Source organism: Amblyomma americanum, chromosome 10 (genome assembly GCF_052857255.1).
Source record: "Amblyomma americanum isolate KBUSLIRL-KWMA chromosome 10, ASM5285725v1, whole genome shotgun sequence".
NCBI classification, from domain to species: domain Eukaryota; kingdom Metazoa; phylum Arthropoda; class Arachnida; order Ixodida; family Ixodidae; genus Amblyomma; species Amblyomma americanum.
The window spans coordinates 49821803-49840782 of NC_135506.1; the positions used below are offsets into that span (position 1 = coordinate 49821803).

General features: G+C 46.5%; 2 protein-coding genes across 2 annotated transcripts in view; one reads left to right on the plus strand and one right to left on the minus strand.

Annotated features, from left to right (window-relative positions):
* The window catches only part of LOC144107669 (major facilitator superfamily domain-containing protein 4A-like), a 422352-nt gene that overhangs the window by 213459 nt on the left and 189913 nt on the right, over window positions 1–18980 (plus strand). The window lies entirely within an intron of this gene.
* LOC144107668 (uncharacterized) overlaps window positions 15539–18980 on the minus strand; it is an 89839-nt gene continuing 86397 nt past the window's right edge. The window contains exon 9 of the mRNA XM_077640783.1: window positions 15539–18326. Within this exon, the coding sequence (XP_077496909.1) occupies window positions 18257–18326 (70 nt within the window). The 3' untranslated portion in view covers window positions 15539–18256. The remainder of the gene's footprint in view (window positions 18327–18980) is intronic.

Below are 18980 nucleotides of genomic sequence, written 5' to 3' on the forward strand. Positions count from 1 at the left end.
GTGACGTCACGCGTCCAGCCTTCGCAAGCCCAGTGTTTATGAAGCCATTTCATCCCCCATTTTTTCGATATCCCAGTCAATCCCTAATGTTGTCGTTGTCGGTGTTTTAGTGCGCTCGTCTGCTCAGCCGCGCGGCCGCCTGCTTTGGCGAGCTCCAAGCCGCTTTTTTCTGGTTCGGCATGTGCGATCGTTCGGTAGCCCCTATGAAATTTATGAGATAACGTATTTTTGGTGCAACACGCATGTCATTCACCGAAATAACAGCGCCAGGCAGAAGCGTACACATCTGGTACGTCTCACGACGATGGCTTTCTCGGATTCAATACTTACTCAATAGAAAGGTGAAGCAACTCTCTTGGATGGCTCAATCTCCGTACTTTCGCTTAAATTTCCACTGTACATGGGGAAACACGTAACTGAAGGCGTCCGCCTGTGATGACGCGCGGCAGTGTTGCCTTGGCACAGGCACCTTTCCCCGTCTTCCAGCATAAAACGCGGTAAAGGATCTGCCGTAAATTGTTTGCATGGATTTTTAAGACACACCTGCTCCAGAGATGAAGAAGCGATCGAGGCAATCGCTCGCACATTACTGTGGATAATTACAATCCCAGTCGCTGCTGCCGCATTTCAGCGGTAGCGATATGCAGAGGCCCGCGCATCGGCGCACGTTAACGATCTTCAGGCGGTCAGTTTATCTTGAACCCTCCACTACGGTGGCACTCATATTCTAAGTCGTTTTGAGACGTTAAATAAACCCAATGAATCAGGCGATTGCTGGGATTATCTGTTCTGCTCTCAGTGAAGGGCATTGCAGAATTATACGCGCGCCGTGGCTAGTTTTGCTTCGCCGTCCCCGTAGACGATGCAGATATGTGACTTCTTTGATAGAATCAGGCGAGTACCCCCCACCCCCCCCCCCAAAAAAAAAGTGGTTTAAAACATCAATACTGGCGACCAAATTCCATTTGTGTGCGAAATTTGAGCTCGAACGATTCACCAGTTTAGCTCAGAGAAGAATGTTATACGGCGCGCGTATAATTGCGAAACACATTATATGCAAAACTTGCGTGTGATCAAATTAAACCTTATGTTCAGATGCACGTTGTGATGCAATACGAACCGAAACGGCAATGCGTGAAGCAGTAAGCAAGACATTTTATTTCAGGACTATTATTCACAATTTAGAGAACTAAATATAAGCTGTACAAACATAAAACATTGTTACGCACATATAAAATGTATATTATGGGTGCTCATCGTTGGATAGGTTAAGGTTGAGCTTCCCTATCGTTGTACAGTTCTGAAGTGATTATCATTATTACGCACAATGTAACACAGGTACGTAAGTACAATTGGACTTCCAGTAGCACTTGGGCTGCAGAAGTGCTGTGTGCTAAAGAAAAACCAATAATAACATGCATTATGATGCATGTGTAGTTTGACGAGGGTAGTAAAAACAATAACATTGCTTGCCTGCACTTTGTATGAACTCTTGAACAATATACAACATTTAGAGTTAAAGAACATGCAACAGCCTCGACGTGCATTCAAAGCTTTGCATGTTAGTGTGTACTGCAAGCATCACGTGAAACACAAAGAAGGCACTTTGTTCAAAGACAACGCACACACTTTGTTGAAACAAATTGTGTTAATCATGTAACGCAATTTCCCTAACAGTTAGGTCAATGCTTGGTAATTAATATTAACAATATTTATTTTTCACTGACCTCAAGACAGGAAGCAGCTGCAAGAAAACTTCCTTAGCGGCTTGACAGGGCTGATAGCCAATGATTTAAAGATGTTACTGCAGCAATATCTGTACCCCATAGCACAATATTGAATTTGCAATCATTTTTTTAACTATTGACCTTTGAATTGTGTCAGCTTTGTGTGCTTGTGCCGCACCTTTTCTAAGTGAAGTTGCTCTGTGGCCGTTTTGGCAAGATAATGCACCCTGATGTCTAGATATTTTTGTACAATTGCCCTCACAAGGTGGGATGAGTGGTTTTCAAGGGGAAGGTTATCAATCATGTGTTCATTAAGAACTCTAAAAAGGTCTTTACCTATAAATGCTGTCATTGCAGCAACTGCAACCTTATCTGCAAGCCCTCGTGACATCAAAGGAGAGCAAGCTATGGCTCGACGCAGTTCTTTCTCATTGCTGACAGATTGTGAGGACATCCTTTGAAGGGTAGATTAAGCCACCATGTGATTTCCTTCGAATCAGGGAGTAGGTTCTGTTATCATGACGTGATGCGGTTAGTGCAGATACACACTCATGACATTTCAGACTGGCTTGTAGATTTCTTACTACAAATCCAGCAATGTATGAAACAACAACCTCTGCAGTTTCTGAAATTTTGCCTGGATCAGAGCAGTAAGCATGCTCTTCAACAATGCTCGGCACTGTTTCAACAGAAGGCTCATTTTCTGTTAGGCTTTTGCGCGTGGTGGTCATGTTTATTACTTCTGTTGAAAATGGCTTCACAGATGAGCTCACGTAGAGAATACTGATGTGCTCAAGTGTAAGATAGTTTCCACTGGCAACATCTTTCACCTCATTTTGCACTATAAGGCGCTTGAATGCTGCAGCAAACTGCCGTGCAGTTGTATTATCATTGCAGCATCTGAATGAACTTATCGCTGCAAAAAACAGTTCAAGATGGTCCTGGTTCACTTTTGAAGTAGGCAGATATGCTAATACTGCATTATCCTAAACTAAATGGGTGTACAAGGAAATTACACTCTGCATGCAAATTAAAAAGCCAATAAATCCTGTTTTTCTGTTAGTCGCTGTGATCAGTTTTTTTGTGCTGGGTCTCAAATAAAGGAAAAGTATTCCTTTGCTTTTTGCAAGTATGTGGTAACAGCAGCCACATTTTCAGGGTGCAGGGGCTTTTTCCAGCCTCTTTGTTTCAGGTGTCACGAGTTGAGAATGTCGAACACATTGTTCAAATATCTTACAAACTCCTCTCTGGCTGCAGAATCTCGCAAGCTTCTTACGTTTAGTGCGCTGCATTCTGCAATAGCATCTGCTACAGACGTGCTGAATACCTGTGCTACAAGGGATGCTTTCATTGGCTGAGATTCCCAGTTGATGTGGGATTGTCTCAGTTTGTTTGCCAAATGCAGTCCCTCTGAGTATTGCAACTCGTGCGGCTGTTTGATGTGCCTCCACATTATTAGGCCCCCATTGGCATTTTCCAAAACTTTTTATCGCATGGTGTGTTTCTAAGAAGTTTAAGCATGTGACAGGCATCCAATAAAACAAATATTGGTCGATTTGTCACAGAGTGAGGAAAAGCAGTGTCCAGCTCTTCCAAGCGAAGCTTGCAACCAAGGTTGCGCAACATAGAAAAATTCGCAGCTGCACCATTGCAAGTTAAACTTACTACATGTGCGCCTTTTCTGTGTACAAGAGAAGTAGAATGGAGGACAATATTTCTCCGTTGCTCACCTCCTAGGCCATCAACAAGGAAGTACCCTAATGGTAGCTTCCATCTCCCATTGATTGCCACCAGCAAAGCAACAAATTAGTCTTTAGCAACGGGGAAGCTGTCATTGTTCACTTCAGTTCCCATGTCCACATGCCCATGAAACCTTTTACCATCCCATTCGACATGTCGCCTAATCGCCATTTCGTCTACAACCAAGTTGCAGAGTGTAGAATGGCCTAGATTTGAATTTTCTTCCACTTTCATTTCAAGTGCAGCCAATGCTTCTTTAGAAAAACCAGGAGAGCCATCAATATGCTCCTGCCATTTTGACAATGTCTTTGGGTGAGGCAAACATGTGTCAAAAACAGCCCTGACATAGTTGTATGCCCTGGGGGAATAAAAATGCAAAGTTAATGCAAACGCTCTTAACTCAGGAGAGTAGGCCATCGAATGTGGTTTGCCTGATTTTTGAGCAATGTGACACATCAATAGGTTTTCTTTGGAGCCTGCAAGGCTTTGGAGTGCAGCAATGTTTTCCTCAATCAGAATTTTGTTTTTTGATAGATCATCAATCACACTTGAAAAGTGAGCAACCTTGTGTTGAAGACGGTGCTGCGCTTGCTGCAGTCTTTTTATTTTCTTTTTGGTGGAGACATGGATGGCAGCATAGCGCTTCACCTGATGATGCAGGAACGCCTTTTCAAGGGTATTCTTCATTGCTGGAGGCTGGCAATAGCACATACAAATATCAAGAATTTTTTCATTGCACTTTATTGATATGCTGAAGACATGATTGCATGTATCACCCCAAGTTTGAGTATACACAGGCAAAAAAGTAACGGTGAGCAATTTTTTTGCCACTAAAACCTGAGCTCATGCAAAAATATGGTGAGAATTCAATGGTGGTCGTGCCATGAGCACCACTTGGCTTATTAAAGCAAGCATTTGAGACTAAAGTGCTTCTCACAGAAAGCCTGCTAGGAAAGGTGATGGACATATTAAAATACTAGAGCAATAATGACTTGTAAAGTAACGTTTCTCAGAACTTCAAAATATTTTTTCATAACGTTACATTTAATAAATGCTTTTCATAATCAAACTAAACACACAGCCAAAGCTGTACGGTAGGCAGAATAGGTCTGGAGGAATGAGCTTCCAGTTATTTATACTTCATATAGTTTTTGAAGCCGGCATGCCATCAGAAATTATAAAGTACTCCCTGTCACCTCAGTGTCGCCATTCAAAAACATGTAATAGTAGGGGCACTCACAGCCTTCCAAGTTAGTTCATTAGTCTAAATGTGATTTTTGTGTTCAGTGGCCACATAGCTCCATTGCTTTATTTTGAGATTATTTCAGGTTTGGAACAAATGCACATTCCATCATATTCGTATTTAAAGAAATGTGCATCATAAGCGATTGTGGTATGTTTCCGAAGGCCAGAGGCATGGAACAAAAAGTATGGGGAAGAAGAACTGCCAGATTTTTTCTCTGCATTTATTTGAACACCCAGGCTTCAAGAATAACTCTTGATTTATAATGTAAAGCCTCACTTTTGCTTAGGTCTGAAAACGATATATAATTTTCCTGACAGAGCTATCTATGAATTGTGAAGTGCAACCTCACAGACCCTCCTTCACTATCTATTGATACAGAAAACTTCAAAATCCAGAATCCATTTGATTGCAACATTCACCATGTAACATCCAATTGAAAATTTTCACACTATAATGTTCCTGAAGTAGTCAATGATCCATTTTGTGTACTAAACAGGGATTACAGGGGCCCCACTTTCTTCCACCTGTTGCTTTGAGTGAAAGCAAGTAATGCCTAGTACCCGTCTCACCATGCCTGCCTTCGATGCTGGTGCTGTGAGTGCAACCCTCCTGGCTTGCAGAGATGGTCCCACCGTGGCTTGTGCATTTCCAGTGCCTTCTCGTAGATCGGCCACCTGGACACGAACACACAGCTATTGTGAGGACACACAAAAGCAAGTCAACTTGACCTTTCTGCTCAAAATGTTACCAAAAAATAACAAACGCATGAAACTGCAGACCACAGCCTTAAAAGAAAACAAGAAAAATAATCAAAATTTAATTCATTACTTAGGAAATAGAAAGTTTGCAAAAGTGGGTTGCACTCATTGGCCTACTGGCATAGGCAAATAGTGTAGCATATTTTTGCATAATGCAGAAGTGTAAATGAAGCAGTTAACTTTTTTTAAAACTCGCTGCAGCTTCGCGATCACTTTGGTTGCAGTCGAAGGGCAGCTGCCTGTGGCAAGGCTTCTTTTGCATCGGAGGGGACACAGGAATTGGTATTCCCTCTTCGGCAGATATGGTTCCTGAAGAACCAGTTTCCCACTCCATCAGAACCTCTTGTTCCTTCAGTTGTTCTGCCGCCATCTCCTCTGGAGAAACACTGTGTTGCTTTGCAAGCGGCGGATCTTTGCAAATAGAAGTAGTTGTGCCTTCCGAGTCGCTCTGTGAGGGACCAGCAATTTCAGCAGCACTGCTGGCATCGCACAGATACTGCACCTGCAGCCATAAGAGCAGCAGAATCAGCTAATATCAAAGAATTTAGAATTGAACTGCGAGTGCAGACATTCATGTTGGTCCCTATATATGCCGTATAAAACGCATTTGCCACATAAAAGTGCTGTCTTAAGCATTTCTACACTGGTATTTTTACCTATTTTTTGACTGTGCAATGTTTCTAAGCTACTTGTTTCAGCACGAGATAGCATGCAGTGCAACTTACTAGCTTTAAAGTAACTGAAAGTGGAAAATAAGTGCAGTGACAAGCAATGCAAGAGCATGGTGAGTGCTACAGAAAGTTTAATTCTAGAAAGGTCCGAAATATGCTTCCTTGTGCATGTGTGTTGCGCTAATGAAATTGCATTAATTGTTATAGTTCTCAAATAAATTTGCTGCATTGATTAGACCTTTGCAATGGCCTTAGAAGAGGCCAACCTTGATCTCACACTCCATAAACGAATTTGTACAGGTTTACATATTGGTTCATTTGAAGGCTGTAGGCTTGTTTGTATAACATCCTCTTCATGCAGAACTTCTTTTTCACTTGCCATTGCTGCAGCTGCTGTCGAAGCTTCTCCTGTGTGTGTCTGCACAGAAGAAAATAAGCACGTAATAAGACAACACGTTTGCTGTTATGGCATAATGAAACATGCTTTGATGCGTGCTTCAGAAGTGACATTACACAGTGTGGCAGGTTCTTAAGTCAGAATTTGGAGCAATTTTTAGAACTGAAAATTTTCTATTTGGAGCATTTTAGAGCTGAGGAATGCCGAGTTTTGAGCACTAAAATTTCTAATCTGGAGCACTTCGGGGCAATCGAACGTTGACATGGAAGCATTCTGGCACGTCTAGGCTAGTTTCCAAATCTCTTTGATTGGCAAAAAATGCTAGAAAATTACAAGTATGATGTACAGTCAGGGTCAAAAGTCTCTGGACCACATGTTAATGAAACAAAGCCGATAGGCCCGCTATTAATCGGTGGCTGAAGACCACACTAGTGGAGGTGAAAGGGAAAATTTTGTTCTTTCATCTGCACAAGCGTGACCTCCAGCCGCCGGCTAATAGTAGAGCTCTCGGCTTCGTTTGAGTAACATGTGGTTTAGGAACTTTTCACCTCAACGGTACATTTTATTTTAGCCCAGTTATATCGAACATGACCGCCACGCGTCGCTTGTGAATTGTACCTGGAAATTCTCAGCAAGTGGACTGATCATGCTTGATAGAAACACCAGCAGGCCGGATTTTATTCATTCGCAATGCCTCCCACTTCTGCTTTGGTTAGGGTACACTGCGAGCATCACGCGTATCGTAACCACAGGGCGATCGGGGTTGTGCGTCTATTCCTAAGGTATCCCACAATGAGAAAGTCTGCTGTCAGCCGGACACGAGATCTGTACCTACAAATGTGGCCATTTCTGCGTCTGTGGCATTTCAATTTTTTTCACAATGCAGTCTTTGCTCAGCGGTAACCGGTGTCATCCTTTTGCAGAAGATCGCGCCATCGTTGCATGCGAGTGCAGTGGCGAGGGCAGCCGGTTTACGTGCACAGAAAACACCTCAATATTTAAGGCTTAGTATACCCCTATAATCAATCAATTTAATTAAGGGCCAACGTGCTTTGACAGGACCCGAAGTCGTTTTGGGAAACTCCTACGTAGTGCTAATTATTGCCTGTGAATCGCACTGTTAACTCTGCTCTTGGCCGGGAGCGACATCGGCTGGTAGCTTGAGGTGTTTAATGCGAAAGCATTTCTTGCCTCATAAGTGGCGTGGGCAGGATGTGTCACCATGGGCTGTGGGCAGGAAGTGTAGACACAGCCTATCTTGTAATGATTAATAATGATTGAATGGAAAGCTGAAATGACTAAATAAAGTAGTAATTGAATACATAAGGCAATTAATTTCGCCAATTACCCTGATTTTGTGATGAGATTGGTGAAGTACTAATATTCCCTTTAGAAATGAATGAACAATAAAAATAATAATGAAATCCTTTGATTTATAATTAATAAAAATAATTATTAGCAATGGATTCAAAATTAACAATTAACTGTTATTTAACTATTAATTAGTGTTAAAATGGTAGTTAATTATGTTTACCATCAATGATCAATTATATTACTAACAGAGGAGGCAACGGAAGGAGACTTCCATGCACCTTTAATTTTTTTCAACTGGTACTGCTCAGTATGTCTTAAGGAATCGCTGATCTGTGCGTGCGCGGCAGGCTATAACTAATGCGACTGACGAAAACGCCCGAGCTTTTTTTTTGCATTTGCTTCCAGTAAAGCACTCCCTTTATTGGCCTTCGCGCAAAAAAAGCGACAGCGATGCCCGCGCAAGACCGCGCAGCTCCTCCGAATCGATACGCTAGCGCCTGGTGCTGTGCATGTTTGCTGTAATTGAATTTTGTGTCCACAGATATTCGTACCCTCTGAGACTTGGCGCAATAGCCATATAATATCAATCGCAGCGTCTTTATTCGTATTGAACGAGTGTTCGTTATGTACGGTTATCAGTAGGCTCGACTGTAAACATATATGCTGCACATGCAAGTTTGTTGTCACTGTATGTTTGCGCGTACATGTAAGGTCTACAAACAGATATTGCCTTCATACTTAGGCTAGGTCTAATCGACGGCCGTATCTGGGCGGAAGAAGTGAGATAACACTGATGACGAGAAGCGGCGTGTGGGGGGAGGGAACGAAAGGAGGAAAATGCAAGTAACAGAACCAGATAACGCCTCTTGAAAACGAAAGAATGTGTGTGTGAGGAGTAGGGGGGGGGGGGGGGGGGGGGGGAGCGCGCCACGTACTGCTATATACTGCTTAAGAAATAACCATCCTCGCAGGCCGGCATACTCGCAGACCTCCTGAACGCTGCCGGCAGCTTTGGGAGGCGAGGGTTCGGTTTGTTTCAAAGCTCGCCTCCTCCGCACGCGCACACACACGCGCACGCGCGCAAAAAAAAAAATAAGAGGCAGAGAATTAGCGGGCTGACTTTGCCTGTCAGAAGTCCGGCCGTTGAAGAGATAGCATATCGCTTTTCGTGATGAAAACGAACAGTGGGGGCAAAGCCGCAAAGAGTGGAGTCGCAGCCCTGACGCGCGTACGGTTTATTAGCCCATTGGCCTTCGAATTTATCGGCTACAGATGGACAAAAAGCGACGACGCTCTGCGGAAACGACGCCACCAAAGGAGCTGTTTCACAGCAGTACAGGAAAGAATGTTTGTCTGAGGCTTTCATCGACATGTGGAGATTCAGTGGTTTCCGACAGGCGTATGCAGGCAGAGGAGGAAGACGTACACTGCTCACTCATGCTCACCGTAGTAAAATGATTATTATAGGTAAAACTTAATTGTTTCACACCGATATTACACTGTATACTACAGCGAGGGCTTCGTCCTCGCTGCAGGATAAAAAGAGACGTGCTGACAGCGTGGAGATTCCTAGAAGACTCAGTATACTTTGTTCTTCACAAAACAAAAACGAATTCGAAAGGAGAGCGCGGAGCCAACGAGAGAGAGAGACGTTTTAGATGCTGCCGCGCCGCGCATGTGAGGCATCTCAAGGTATCGACAAGCGGCGCGGATGCGCGAGGCATCTCGTATGTCCGACCCACAGCGGCGCGTCCTCTCCTCGTCCTCTACAGCACCGTGTCCTTTGAAAACCAGTGTTTGCGAACTAGCGTATTCATGCATAGCAGAGCGGATTGATAATTGATGTATATATTTTAAGCTGAGCACTACAATTGGGAATGACAGCTCGTTACTTTGTCATGGCATAACCGCGCACGGCGCTCGGCAGACCTCGTCCCGGCTGGTGTCATGTGGTATACCGCGACAGTTCTGAACATGCTGTATACAATGCAACGAAATTGTGCATATATGCATTGCAGTCGTGCATATTATAGAAGCATTCACTTTCAGTGAAATATTAGGGTGACTAAGCACGCAAAGATGCCGTCAGTCAGCTAATCGCTCATAAACACTGCTGTTAATTGGTATACACGCATGATACTTACTGAAGCAAGAGAAATCGATGTCACGGCACTTTCTGTCATACGGCGAAGGTTCCCTGTCGCAGTCTTGAAGTAGTCTGCACGAAAATGCAGGGAGCAAACAACGCTCCATTTTGTCGGCAACCAATTATCCGAACGTTGCAGTGTGTCAATCCACCGTTTTCTTGCTGCAGGGTCGTTCGGAAACCTGTCGCGCAATATTGAAAAAAATAGTACCCATTCATACCCATTCGGCTCTTTTCCATGCAGAACCACAGCGCATATTTTCACCGCAGCATTATTGAAGAAATATTCACTCACCGGTGGAACAAAACCTCCGAAGAAACTATTTCTGTGCGGCTCCTACACCCGGGCGCGCAGCACTTCATGACGCGGCGCACGCCTGAGCGTGTTCAAAGTGTTTCGGTTATACTTTCGGTAGTTGGTTTCTGTCTAAGGTCCGTTCGATTTGCCTGCACTTCGTGAACTGGTTCTCGCGGTGCTGCACTTCGCCATTCGTTTCAGCGGTGCAAGATGGCGCTGTCTGCACGACGCCATTCGTTTCAAGAAAGTGCAGACGTTGTGCAGGTCTAGTACAGGAAAGTGCAGGAAAACTGTGCACCTCCTAGAGGTCCGTTCGATTTGCCTGCACTTCGTGAACTGGTTCTCGCGGTGCTGCACTTCGCCATTCGTTTCAGCGGTGCAAGATGGCGCCGTCTGCACGACGCCATTCGTTTCAAGAAAGTGCAGACGTTGTGCAGGTCTAGTACAGGAAAGTGCAGGAAAACTGTGCACCTCCTAGAGGTCCGTTCGATTTGCCTGCACTTCGTGCACTGGTTCTCGCGGTGCTGCACTTCGCCATTCGTTTCAGCGGTGCAAGATGGCGCCGTCTGCACGACGCCATTCGTTTCAAGAAAGTGCAGACGTTGTGCAGTTCTAGTACAGGAAAGTGCAGGAAAACTGTGCACCTCCTAGAGGTCCGTTCGATTTGCCTGCACTTCGTGAACTGGTTCTCGCGGTGCTGCACTTCGCCATTCGTTTCAGCGGTGCAAGATGGCGCCGTCTGCACGACGCCATTCGTTTCAAAAAAGTGCAGACGTTGTGCAGGTCGTTCAGGAAAGTGCAGGAATACGGTGCACCTCCTCAATGGTCGGTGCCGAAATGGTGCAGCTGTAGCCGCCATGGAAGCAGACGACGGCTTGCGCGACGATGGCTTGCGCTTTGCGATAAACGGCGGACATACTCATATTATTTTACTCGTCGATGATAACAGTGCCTCGCACGGGCCCGCCGACTCTCATGAAACGTGAGTGGCCACCCGAGAAGGCGACGACGGAGGTGGGGACGGCGGCCCTTGCCGGCACCTTGCATCTCTCGACCATTGCGCTCTCGACGGACCCGTAACCGGCGTCTATCGATCCTTTCTACTAATAAAGTTACATTAGTACTCGAAGCCGGTTATGTTAACTAAAAAGTAAACACGTGCATGCAGCGCATGATGCACGTTGTTGCAACAACCGCTTAGCATACAAGTCGGCGCGCGCGCACCTCAGTCGTGTTCAGTAAAAGAACACACGTGCGTTTCGCTTAGCTGCCGCAAGGTTGCATCGAGGCTGATTCATGGCAACACTTCGCTGCGATGTGTTGTTTGAAAAATCTTCACGCGGTTCGGGATGTTGGCGGCCGTTGATTTGGGCGCCACGCTGCTGGCTGCAATTTGGTGGCGACGCCAAGGCTAGCAGACGACCAGGCCTGCACTCGACCATTCGTTTTGGAAGTAGGCAACACTTGAACTGCTGGAACTGGCGCTGCACGCTCGCGGCACCGCCACGACACCGCTGCGGAACTTTACAGAACTGGTGCAGGGAGTGCAGACGAATCGAACAGACCTAGTTTCCCCGTGCTGGTGCGCGCATGCGCGCGCGGCGCTGATAAAAATTACCGCACGCCATCACGTGATATGCTCACGGGGGGGGGGGGGGGGGGGGGGGGGGGGGGGGGAATGGACTTTTTAATGGTTTTTGCTTCTTATGACTAGGCTTAAACGCTCTCTCCGGACCCTCCCTCCTGTTTTTTTTTTTTCCTCCATGGCTGGATGCCGCATCGGGTACCCGAAAGTACTGTACCGAAAGTGAAGCCACCAAAAGTTGGGCGGCATGTACCGGAAGTCAGCCTTTGGCAGTGCACGAAATCGGACCTCAGCACGGTTTTTCAGTTTTAGTTTTCGTTTTCCGCTTAGCATTTTGTCTTTTCGACGTTCTCGTCTTTCTTCGTGACAATTCCTACCTGTTGCGCCGTCAACTGCATGAGGAGAGCAGCAAAGTCCTCGGGAAAGGACGTTTCAAAAATAAGGGTCCATAGCATCGCTATTGGACGACACTAGCAGACGACAGAACGTAGCTGCACACAGTACGTAATGGAGCCTCGTCTGCTCAACTGTGGCGTCCTGGTTGCGCTAGCGTCGCCAACTCTGCTCTTTGTTGTGATGCACGTTGTCGCGCTCTAAGCCCAAGTTATACCATCAATGGGGGATAAATTTAAGGAACAATAGGTGGAAACCTTCACCACGCATCGACTTGCAGCGACCATTTTACCGAATTCTGTTTAGACCGAACCGGAGCGAGCTAGGGCGAGGCCACAATCTGGTGAGGTGCCGTCGGTGTTCTGCTGGTTCCCATTAACGCGTCCAAGATGTATATGGTACTGCTTTTTCGACGGAGCGTATCAAGTACTGTTTCGTACTGTCGCAAATTATGCATGAATGGGCTCTTATTCGTGATGCTTGGCGCAATTGACATCTAACAGTGCTTGTCACATGCGCTGCTGCATTCGTCTTTCTCGTCAGTCGTTTCTCTCGAGCTTTGTAGATGAAATGTGGTTGTGCTATAAATTTAGATTTAAAGCACGTCTGAAAGGTAAATGGCATACTAAAGCGATAAACATAACCTGTCATCGATGAGAAGAGACATCGTCCGCCACCAACCCGACATCGCCCGCACTCTTCGAAATGCAAAAACTGGGAAGGCATAGCGACTCTAAATCGCATGCTGTGGGCTTGCCCAGCGCTAAACGGTCTACATGGAAACAAAGAGTCCATGGAATTCTCCCTCCATAGCCAGGAAGAACAAGTCCAGAAACAAGTCATCGGTCAAGCGCAGGCCACCGCCGGAAGTCAACTGATTCCGGCTGACGTCTAGGGGAGAGGGAGACGGTTAAAGGGGGAGCTGTATCTCACCCATCACCCATACTCTCCTACGGGTGCAAATAAAGTGTTTTCTCTCTCTCTCTCTGGCATGCGCATACGCAGAGTAGCATACCAGTGATTTTTACACGTCGGCTAAATTCTCTGGTTTTCCATGCAAGGCTCTAGAAGTGATTACCAAAACAAATGTTGGTGTGTATGTGTACAGCCTTTTTTCGGGATAACCTGAGCTATGTTAATTGCTGTGGCAGTCACTAGACGGCACTACCTGAAGAAAAATACGTTGTCACTAGTCGTCTGCGCATTCTACTGTGAGTGAATGTAGAGAGATGGACGTCCACCTAGAACAGCCTGTAAACATAAAATTCTGAGTGAAGCATGGCAGCACAGCCACAGGAACGTATGAGCTCCTTCGTGGACGCTTACGGCAGCGACACAAGGCGGGTGCGCCCTTCAACTTCATGGAATGAAAATAACGTGGCTCGGATCAGGGAGAATCGTGCAGCAAGACCGCACCATTGCACTCCGCATGCTATCAGATGCTCTCGACATTAGTGAGACAACATGCCACCAAATTTTGCGTGAGAACTTCGAGAAAGGGATGCTGAATGCCAGACTTGTGCCGCACTCCCTCACTCAAGACCAGCAGAACACAGGTATCAGTGAGCGCTGGTTTTCCCTCCGAGGCAGAGCAAATGCTGCAAGGCTGCATTCGCCGACAACATCGTTGCTGAAGACGAATCATGGTGCTTTTAATACAATCCTCAAACAAAGAGGCAGAGAGCCGAAAGGCGGTCCACAAGCTCTCCGGCGTCGAGAAAGGTGCTGCGACAGAAGACCAAAACAAAGACGATGCTGGTAGTTTTTTCGATGCCCGAGGTGTCATACAACCACGAGTTCGTCCCACAAGGGCAGACAGTGAATCAGGGAGCTTTGTATCCGCGTCCTCCAACACATGCGTGATCCACTGCGACGCCGTCGCCCTGACTTATGGGCGTCTGGACAACGGAGCTTTCTCCTGATAACGCAAGGCCGCACACTTCTCTCAACGGGACGAAATTTCTCGCCAAGCACAGCATTATTTTACTTCCCCATTGGCACTAGTCGCCTGATCTCTCCCCATGCGATTTTTTGCTGTTTCCTCGTCTGAAGAGAGCCCTAAAAGGTCGCTAGATGGGGGAGCGTGGAGGCCATTACAGACGCCACAAAGGAACTGACAGCCCTGCCAAAACAAGCGTTCTCCAACTGTTTCCAAGACCTCAAGAAGCGTTGGAAGCTGTTATAGACTGCAAGGGAAACTATTTCGAAAGGGTGCTGTACAAATGATTTCAATGTTAAACGGATTTTTTTAATGGACACAGTCTCGAAACTTTAGGGCAAAGGTTGTAAGTATTCGATTGGCATTTCCGTAGTATGACTCGTTGCTTCCTGTTTACATTTTTGTGCGGTTCGGCTTATACTTTGTCTTTTAATCTCAAATGTTGGAGTAAATCCGTATAGCTTAATAGTGGATAAGAATAATTATGTTCCTGCGAACGTTGGGGGACCCAGGATAATAGCGCGTGGGCAGCGGCGTGAGCGCCATCGTTTCCATAATCTGTAGGGTTGCTTGGAGTACATATGTCTGTGGATTTAAAGTCTACCTTCCTCAGTTCTGACATTCTGTTTGCATATTTACCAACCCTTCCTCTGGTACAGTGACGACATGCACTCTGGGAGTTCGTGATTACACACGGGACCTTCCTGGAAACCATCGCCAAAGCAATCACCGTTTCGTCAGCCTGGGCGATTCCTAGCTGGCATCGAATTCATGCCCCATTAACTAATTTTTTTCTTCCACATCCCCGCATGCTGTCGTTGATATCCCGTTGCCCGGTCCTGCCGCGTCCACGTAAACTGCTTCTCTCATCGCACCCCATATGGTCTCCCGATGGCGTTCGCCCTAGCCTTGCTTCCTTTTCTGTGTAATTCGGGGTGCATGTTAATCGCAGTGGGCTGCGCATCGATCTTTCGTCTAATCTGGTCGAGATCTCCCAAGTCCTCTCTGTCCTTCGCCGACCAAATGCAGGAAGGGGGAGGGGGCGGGGGGGGGGGGGGGGGGGGGGTGTCATATGCCAGGCGCTGCTTGTAAATCCCATTGAGGCTTTTGAAGCCGTTCTGTCGATTGTTATGCGCGAAGTCCGATTTGAGACAGTCTCTTCCATTGAAAATATCACAGTTGTGCTGCTTTCAGAGCTCGGTGGCCAAGGCGCTCCTATAAGTCAAAAGACTAAAATGTTGAACAACTCTCAACAGACTCACCAGCGTTTTTTCTTCCTGCAGACTGCTTTACCGAAGGTCTGTAGTTGACAACGTAATTGAATAAACGAGGCAGAGGCGTAGATTGAGGAACTATGAACATAGGTTTATTTACAAGGGTGATGGTACGACAGTCAGGAGAAATAGGGCTTTTACTCGAGGGCGTGCCGTCGACACATCGGTGCCAACAAAACAGTAACTGTGTTTAACAAAGTGAATGCCGGGAACGTAAACAATAATGGAGCACATCACATATGCCGCACTCTGAGGGCTAAGCGGGTGTAACTGGGCTGAAGGAAAAACGTACGCCGATACCAAAATGTTAGTGGCTGCAACAAAATGGTGGTGCACGTGTAACTTTTGATCGCGCCAGCTACCATGGGTGGAAAAGATAATCCGCCTTGCTCACAGGGCCGCTCTACACATGCGCGCGAATTCTTCGCCAGCTCCACTAGTTTAAAATGACACGACATGCTCTTACTGCGTATGCGCAGTTCATGTTAGTGACACGCGCATGCGACAGATGGCGGTTGCTGTCAAGCGCATGCGGCACACACGCCACTTCGTAAGCGCAGCTGGCCCCTCGTGTAACCAGACGGCGCCTGCGTCTTCCACGAGCGTTTGATTTCAACCAGTAGCAGACGAATTTTCGCCACTTTCCTGAGGGCGCAGATCTGGTGAAAAAGGCAGATCGTCATTCCGGCATGGCGGCTAATCGCCACGCAATTTCTCGGTTACTATCACAGAGATGTACACTTTAGTGGTTAGATATACTGTCTTTTTCGTCACTGGACTTCACACAATACCATGTAGTGCGTTGAGTCAGGCGTGGTCATGAAGTCTAATCCAAAAATGTTTTTCACACCATACAAGCTGTCGTGAACATTTCCTGCCGGTTTGTTTGCGCGTGATTTGCACAGCGATTTCTGGTGTAGATTAATAAAAAGCTCGGCCGAGTGATAATACTAATAGCAGCGTGCTGTTATGTGGTAGAGAACTGCACTCAAAGCGCATATCGAGGGATCAGAGAGAATTCGCAAGGCACCTTCGGGGTTCGTTTGCCATCACTACTGTGGTCGCGGGCATTCACACTCCAAGGAGCAATACAGCACAAAAATTTTGATAAGAGATAAAAAAAACAGAATAGACTAAAGGCTTGAATGCTCTTATGCGATATCGTTCTTCGAGAATATCGGCACGATGCGTTAGATGATATCGCGGCGGATGATTTGAACTAAGCGATTCACGTGATGGAAGCTTTTTGCTTTTCCTAGGCGTGCTGAAACTTGAGTGCGCGTCGCAGCGTGAAGATGGCGCCCGTATTCATGTGGGACGAAGAGCCGAGTGCCTACGAGTGAGCGTAGCTGCGAAGCTGTCAGGCTTGTCGGTCGAGCGGTGGGAAATATTTGTCGCAGAGCGGCGGATACTGCACGGTGCCTGCTTCCTGAGCACAGATCAAGATTAACTTGCATTACACCGTTTGTTTAATGCAGTCTCGCACTGCAAAACTACTCAACCCTGCTTTGAAGGAATAAAAATTGAACTCTGAGACATTATAGCGCCCTCTGTGATTCAAAATTTGCAGCGATAGCAGTGCCGCGCAACCTCCGTCTGCTTAGTCGGGCAGCTAAGTTCGAACGGATGCCAATCGAAAACATCTTGCGAATGGAAAGTTAAGGCACCTATCTCAGTAGATCCGTGCAAACCTGCTAGGGTACATTAGCTGTCTATTTCAGTTTTGTTCAGCTGGCGGATGTTTCTTGATTGTGCAAGTGTTGACATAGCTACACTGGGTTGGGCTTAGCGAACGTCTTCAGAATCATTGAAAAGACAGTCAGTGAGAAAAATTTCCTTGTTGTCAGACTCACCGTGAGACCGTGCTTCGACAAACATTTCCCCGTTGACGAGACGGCCGAGCCTATAAGCTAAACTTAATTTACAATTTATCGGTGACCAAAAACGATGCAGGCATGCATTTAGCGATTGGTGGCTGCCGTGTAAGGTGGCGCCACGTACGTTTGCAGTCAGCTGTTCGTGGAACGTTCATCTGCTTTTGTCCCTGCCTCTCGGGCTCTCTGCGTGCCGCGCACACCGGGTGAATCGTGGGGGAGACGAAGAGGTCCCTAACTCCCTAAATTTTGCGGGTGAACCCGTGCGACCCTTGTCATTAGAAAGCGTTCAACGCGGCCTTTCTTGTGGCACGCGCAAAATTCTCATAACATTCATAACTCTGAACGTTATGAAACCTTAGGGTGACATGTTTCCGCAAATGACCTTCGGTCGTGTTTGAGCGGAAGAGGACGCTAAATGCATGCCTAACTAAAACAGACGCTAACAAGGCCTGCGAACTCAGAAGGGTTGAAATGCGGGCCAGTTAGTTCATAGTAACTTGAAAAAAACCAGTCACAAAAGACAGTCGTTGTGGCGTGTACACTCCTTCTCTTGTTCATTGTCTTTTGTGCCTGGTTTTTTTTCAAGTTTCCACGAACTCGCACTAGCGACAGCGATTACTGCGAGACTGACTTTGGAAGAAAAAAATAAAAGGAACAGTGACAGCTTTGCAGCCAGCGCCATCTCGTGGTCTCTCGGCGAACAACCGCGTTGCTCCAATGCCGCTTGGTGGGACACATCCGACGCACGACGGCGCGCGGCGCCTCACTATCACTTTGTCAGTCTCTCTCGAAGGCGCCTCGCTGCTGTCGTCGACTTCCGGTGAGCCCGTTGCTGTCGGTCGCTGCTGCCGGAAGAAAGGAACGCCTTTTCTCTCGCGCCAGCTCGGTCGTCTACACTGAGTTCTCCCTCCAGAAGTTCAGATCGACGTCTTGTATGCTGCCGCAGGACACTCTCGGGTTGCTGCGAAATGAGCACACAAACAACAACGGTTAAAGCTTGGTCCCTCAAATGCGACTGCCTGTATTGTGCCAACGGCGTGTATTGCGTCTAACGATGTTTTCTTTTCTCTGTCACAATGACCGCTTTTAAATATTTCAGTGCTATGTGTACCTTTGTGACTGCTGTGTTACTTCTTTTTTTGTCACATATTCTTGCTTTGATATTTGATTAATTGTGTGGATGACACTGTATCATCCCTCTTGTCATTTTGTATATCCTCCCCTACAGTATTGCCTGTTGGCGCTGTGGGCAAGCAGACGAACTAACAAACAAGTATGGTGCATTGCTTGAGTAGATGAAGCGCACAAAAACACAGCGCACAGGAAGAGAAGACATGTCTCGTGTCTTCCTTTCCTGTGTGCTGTGTCTGTGCGCTTCATCTACTCAAGCTATGAACCAACTTGCCCAAGAACGTGTTCTACTGAAATATGGTGCAGCGTTGATAACTCAAAGAGGGCGCAAATTCCGTAAACTTAACTACCCCCTGTGTAGTACTAAACGCTTTTTCTGTATGAGTATTTTATCAAGCGTTTATATATTGTTACGTGGCGGCCAGCCGAAGAAAGAGACGCGATGATCGATGGCAGTGAGGTGATTTAATGGCCTAGCGCGAGC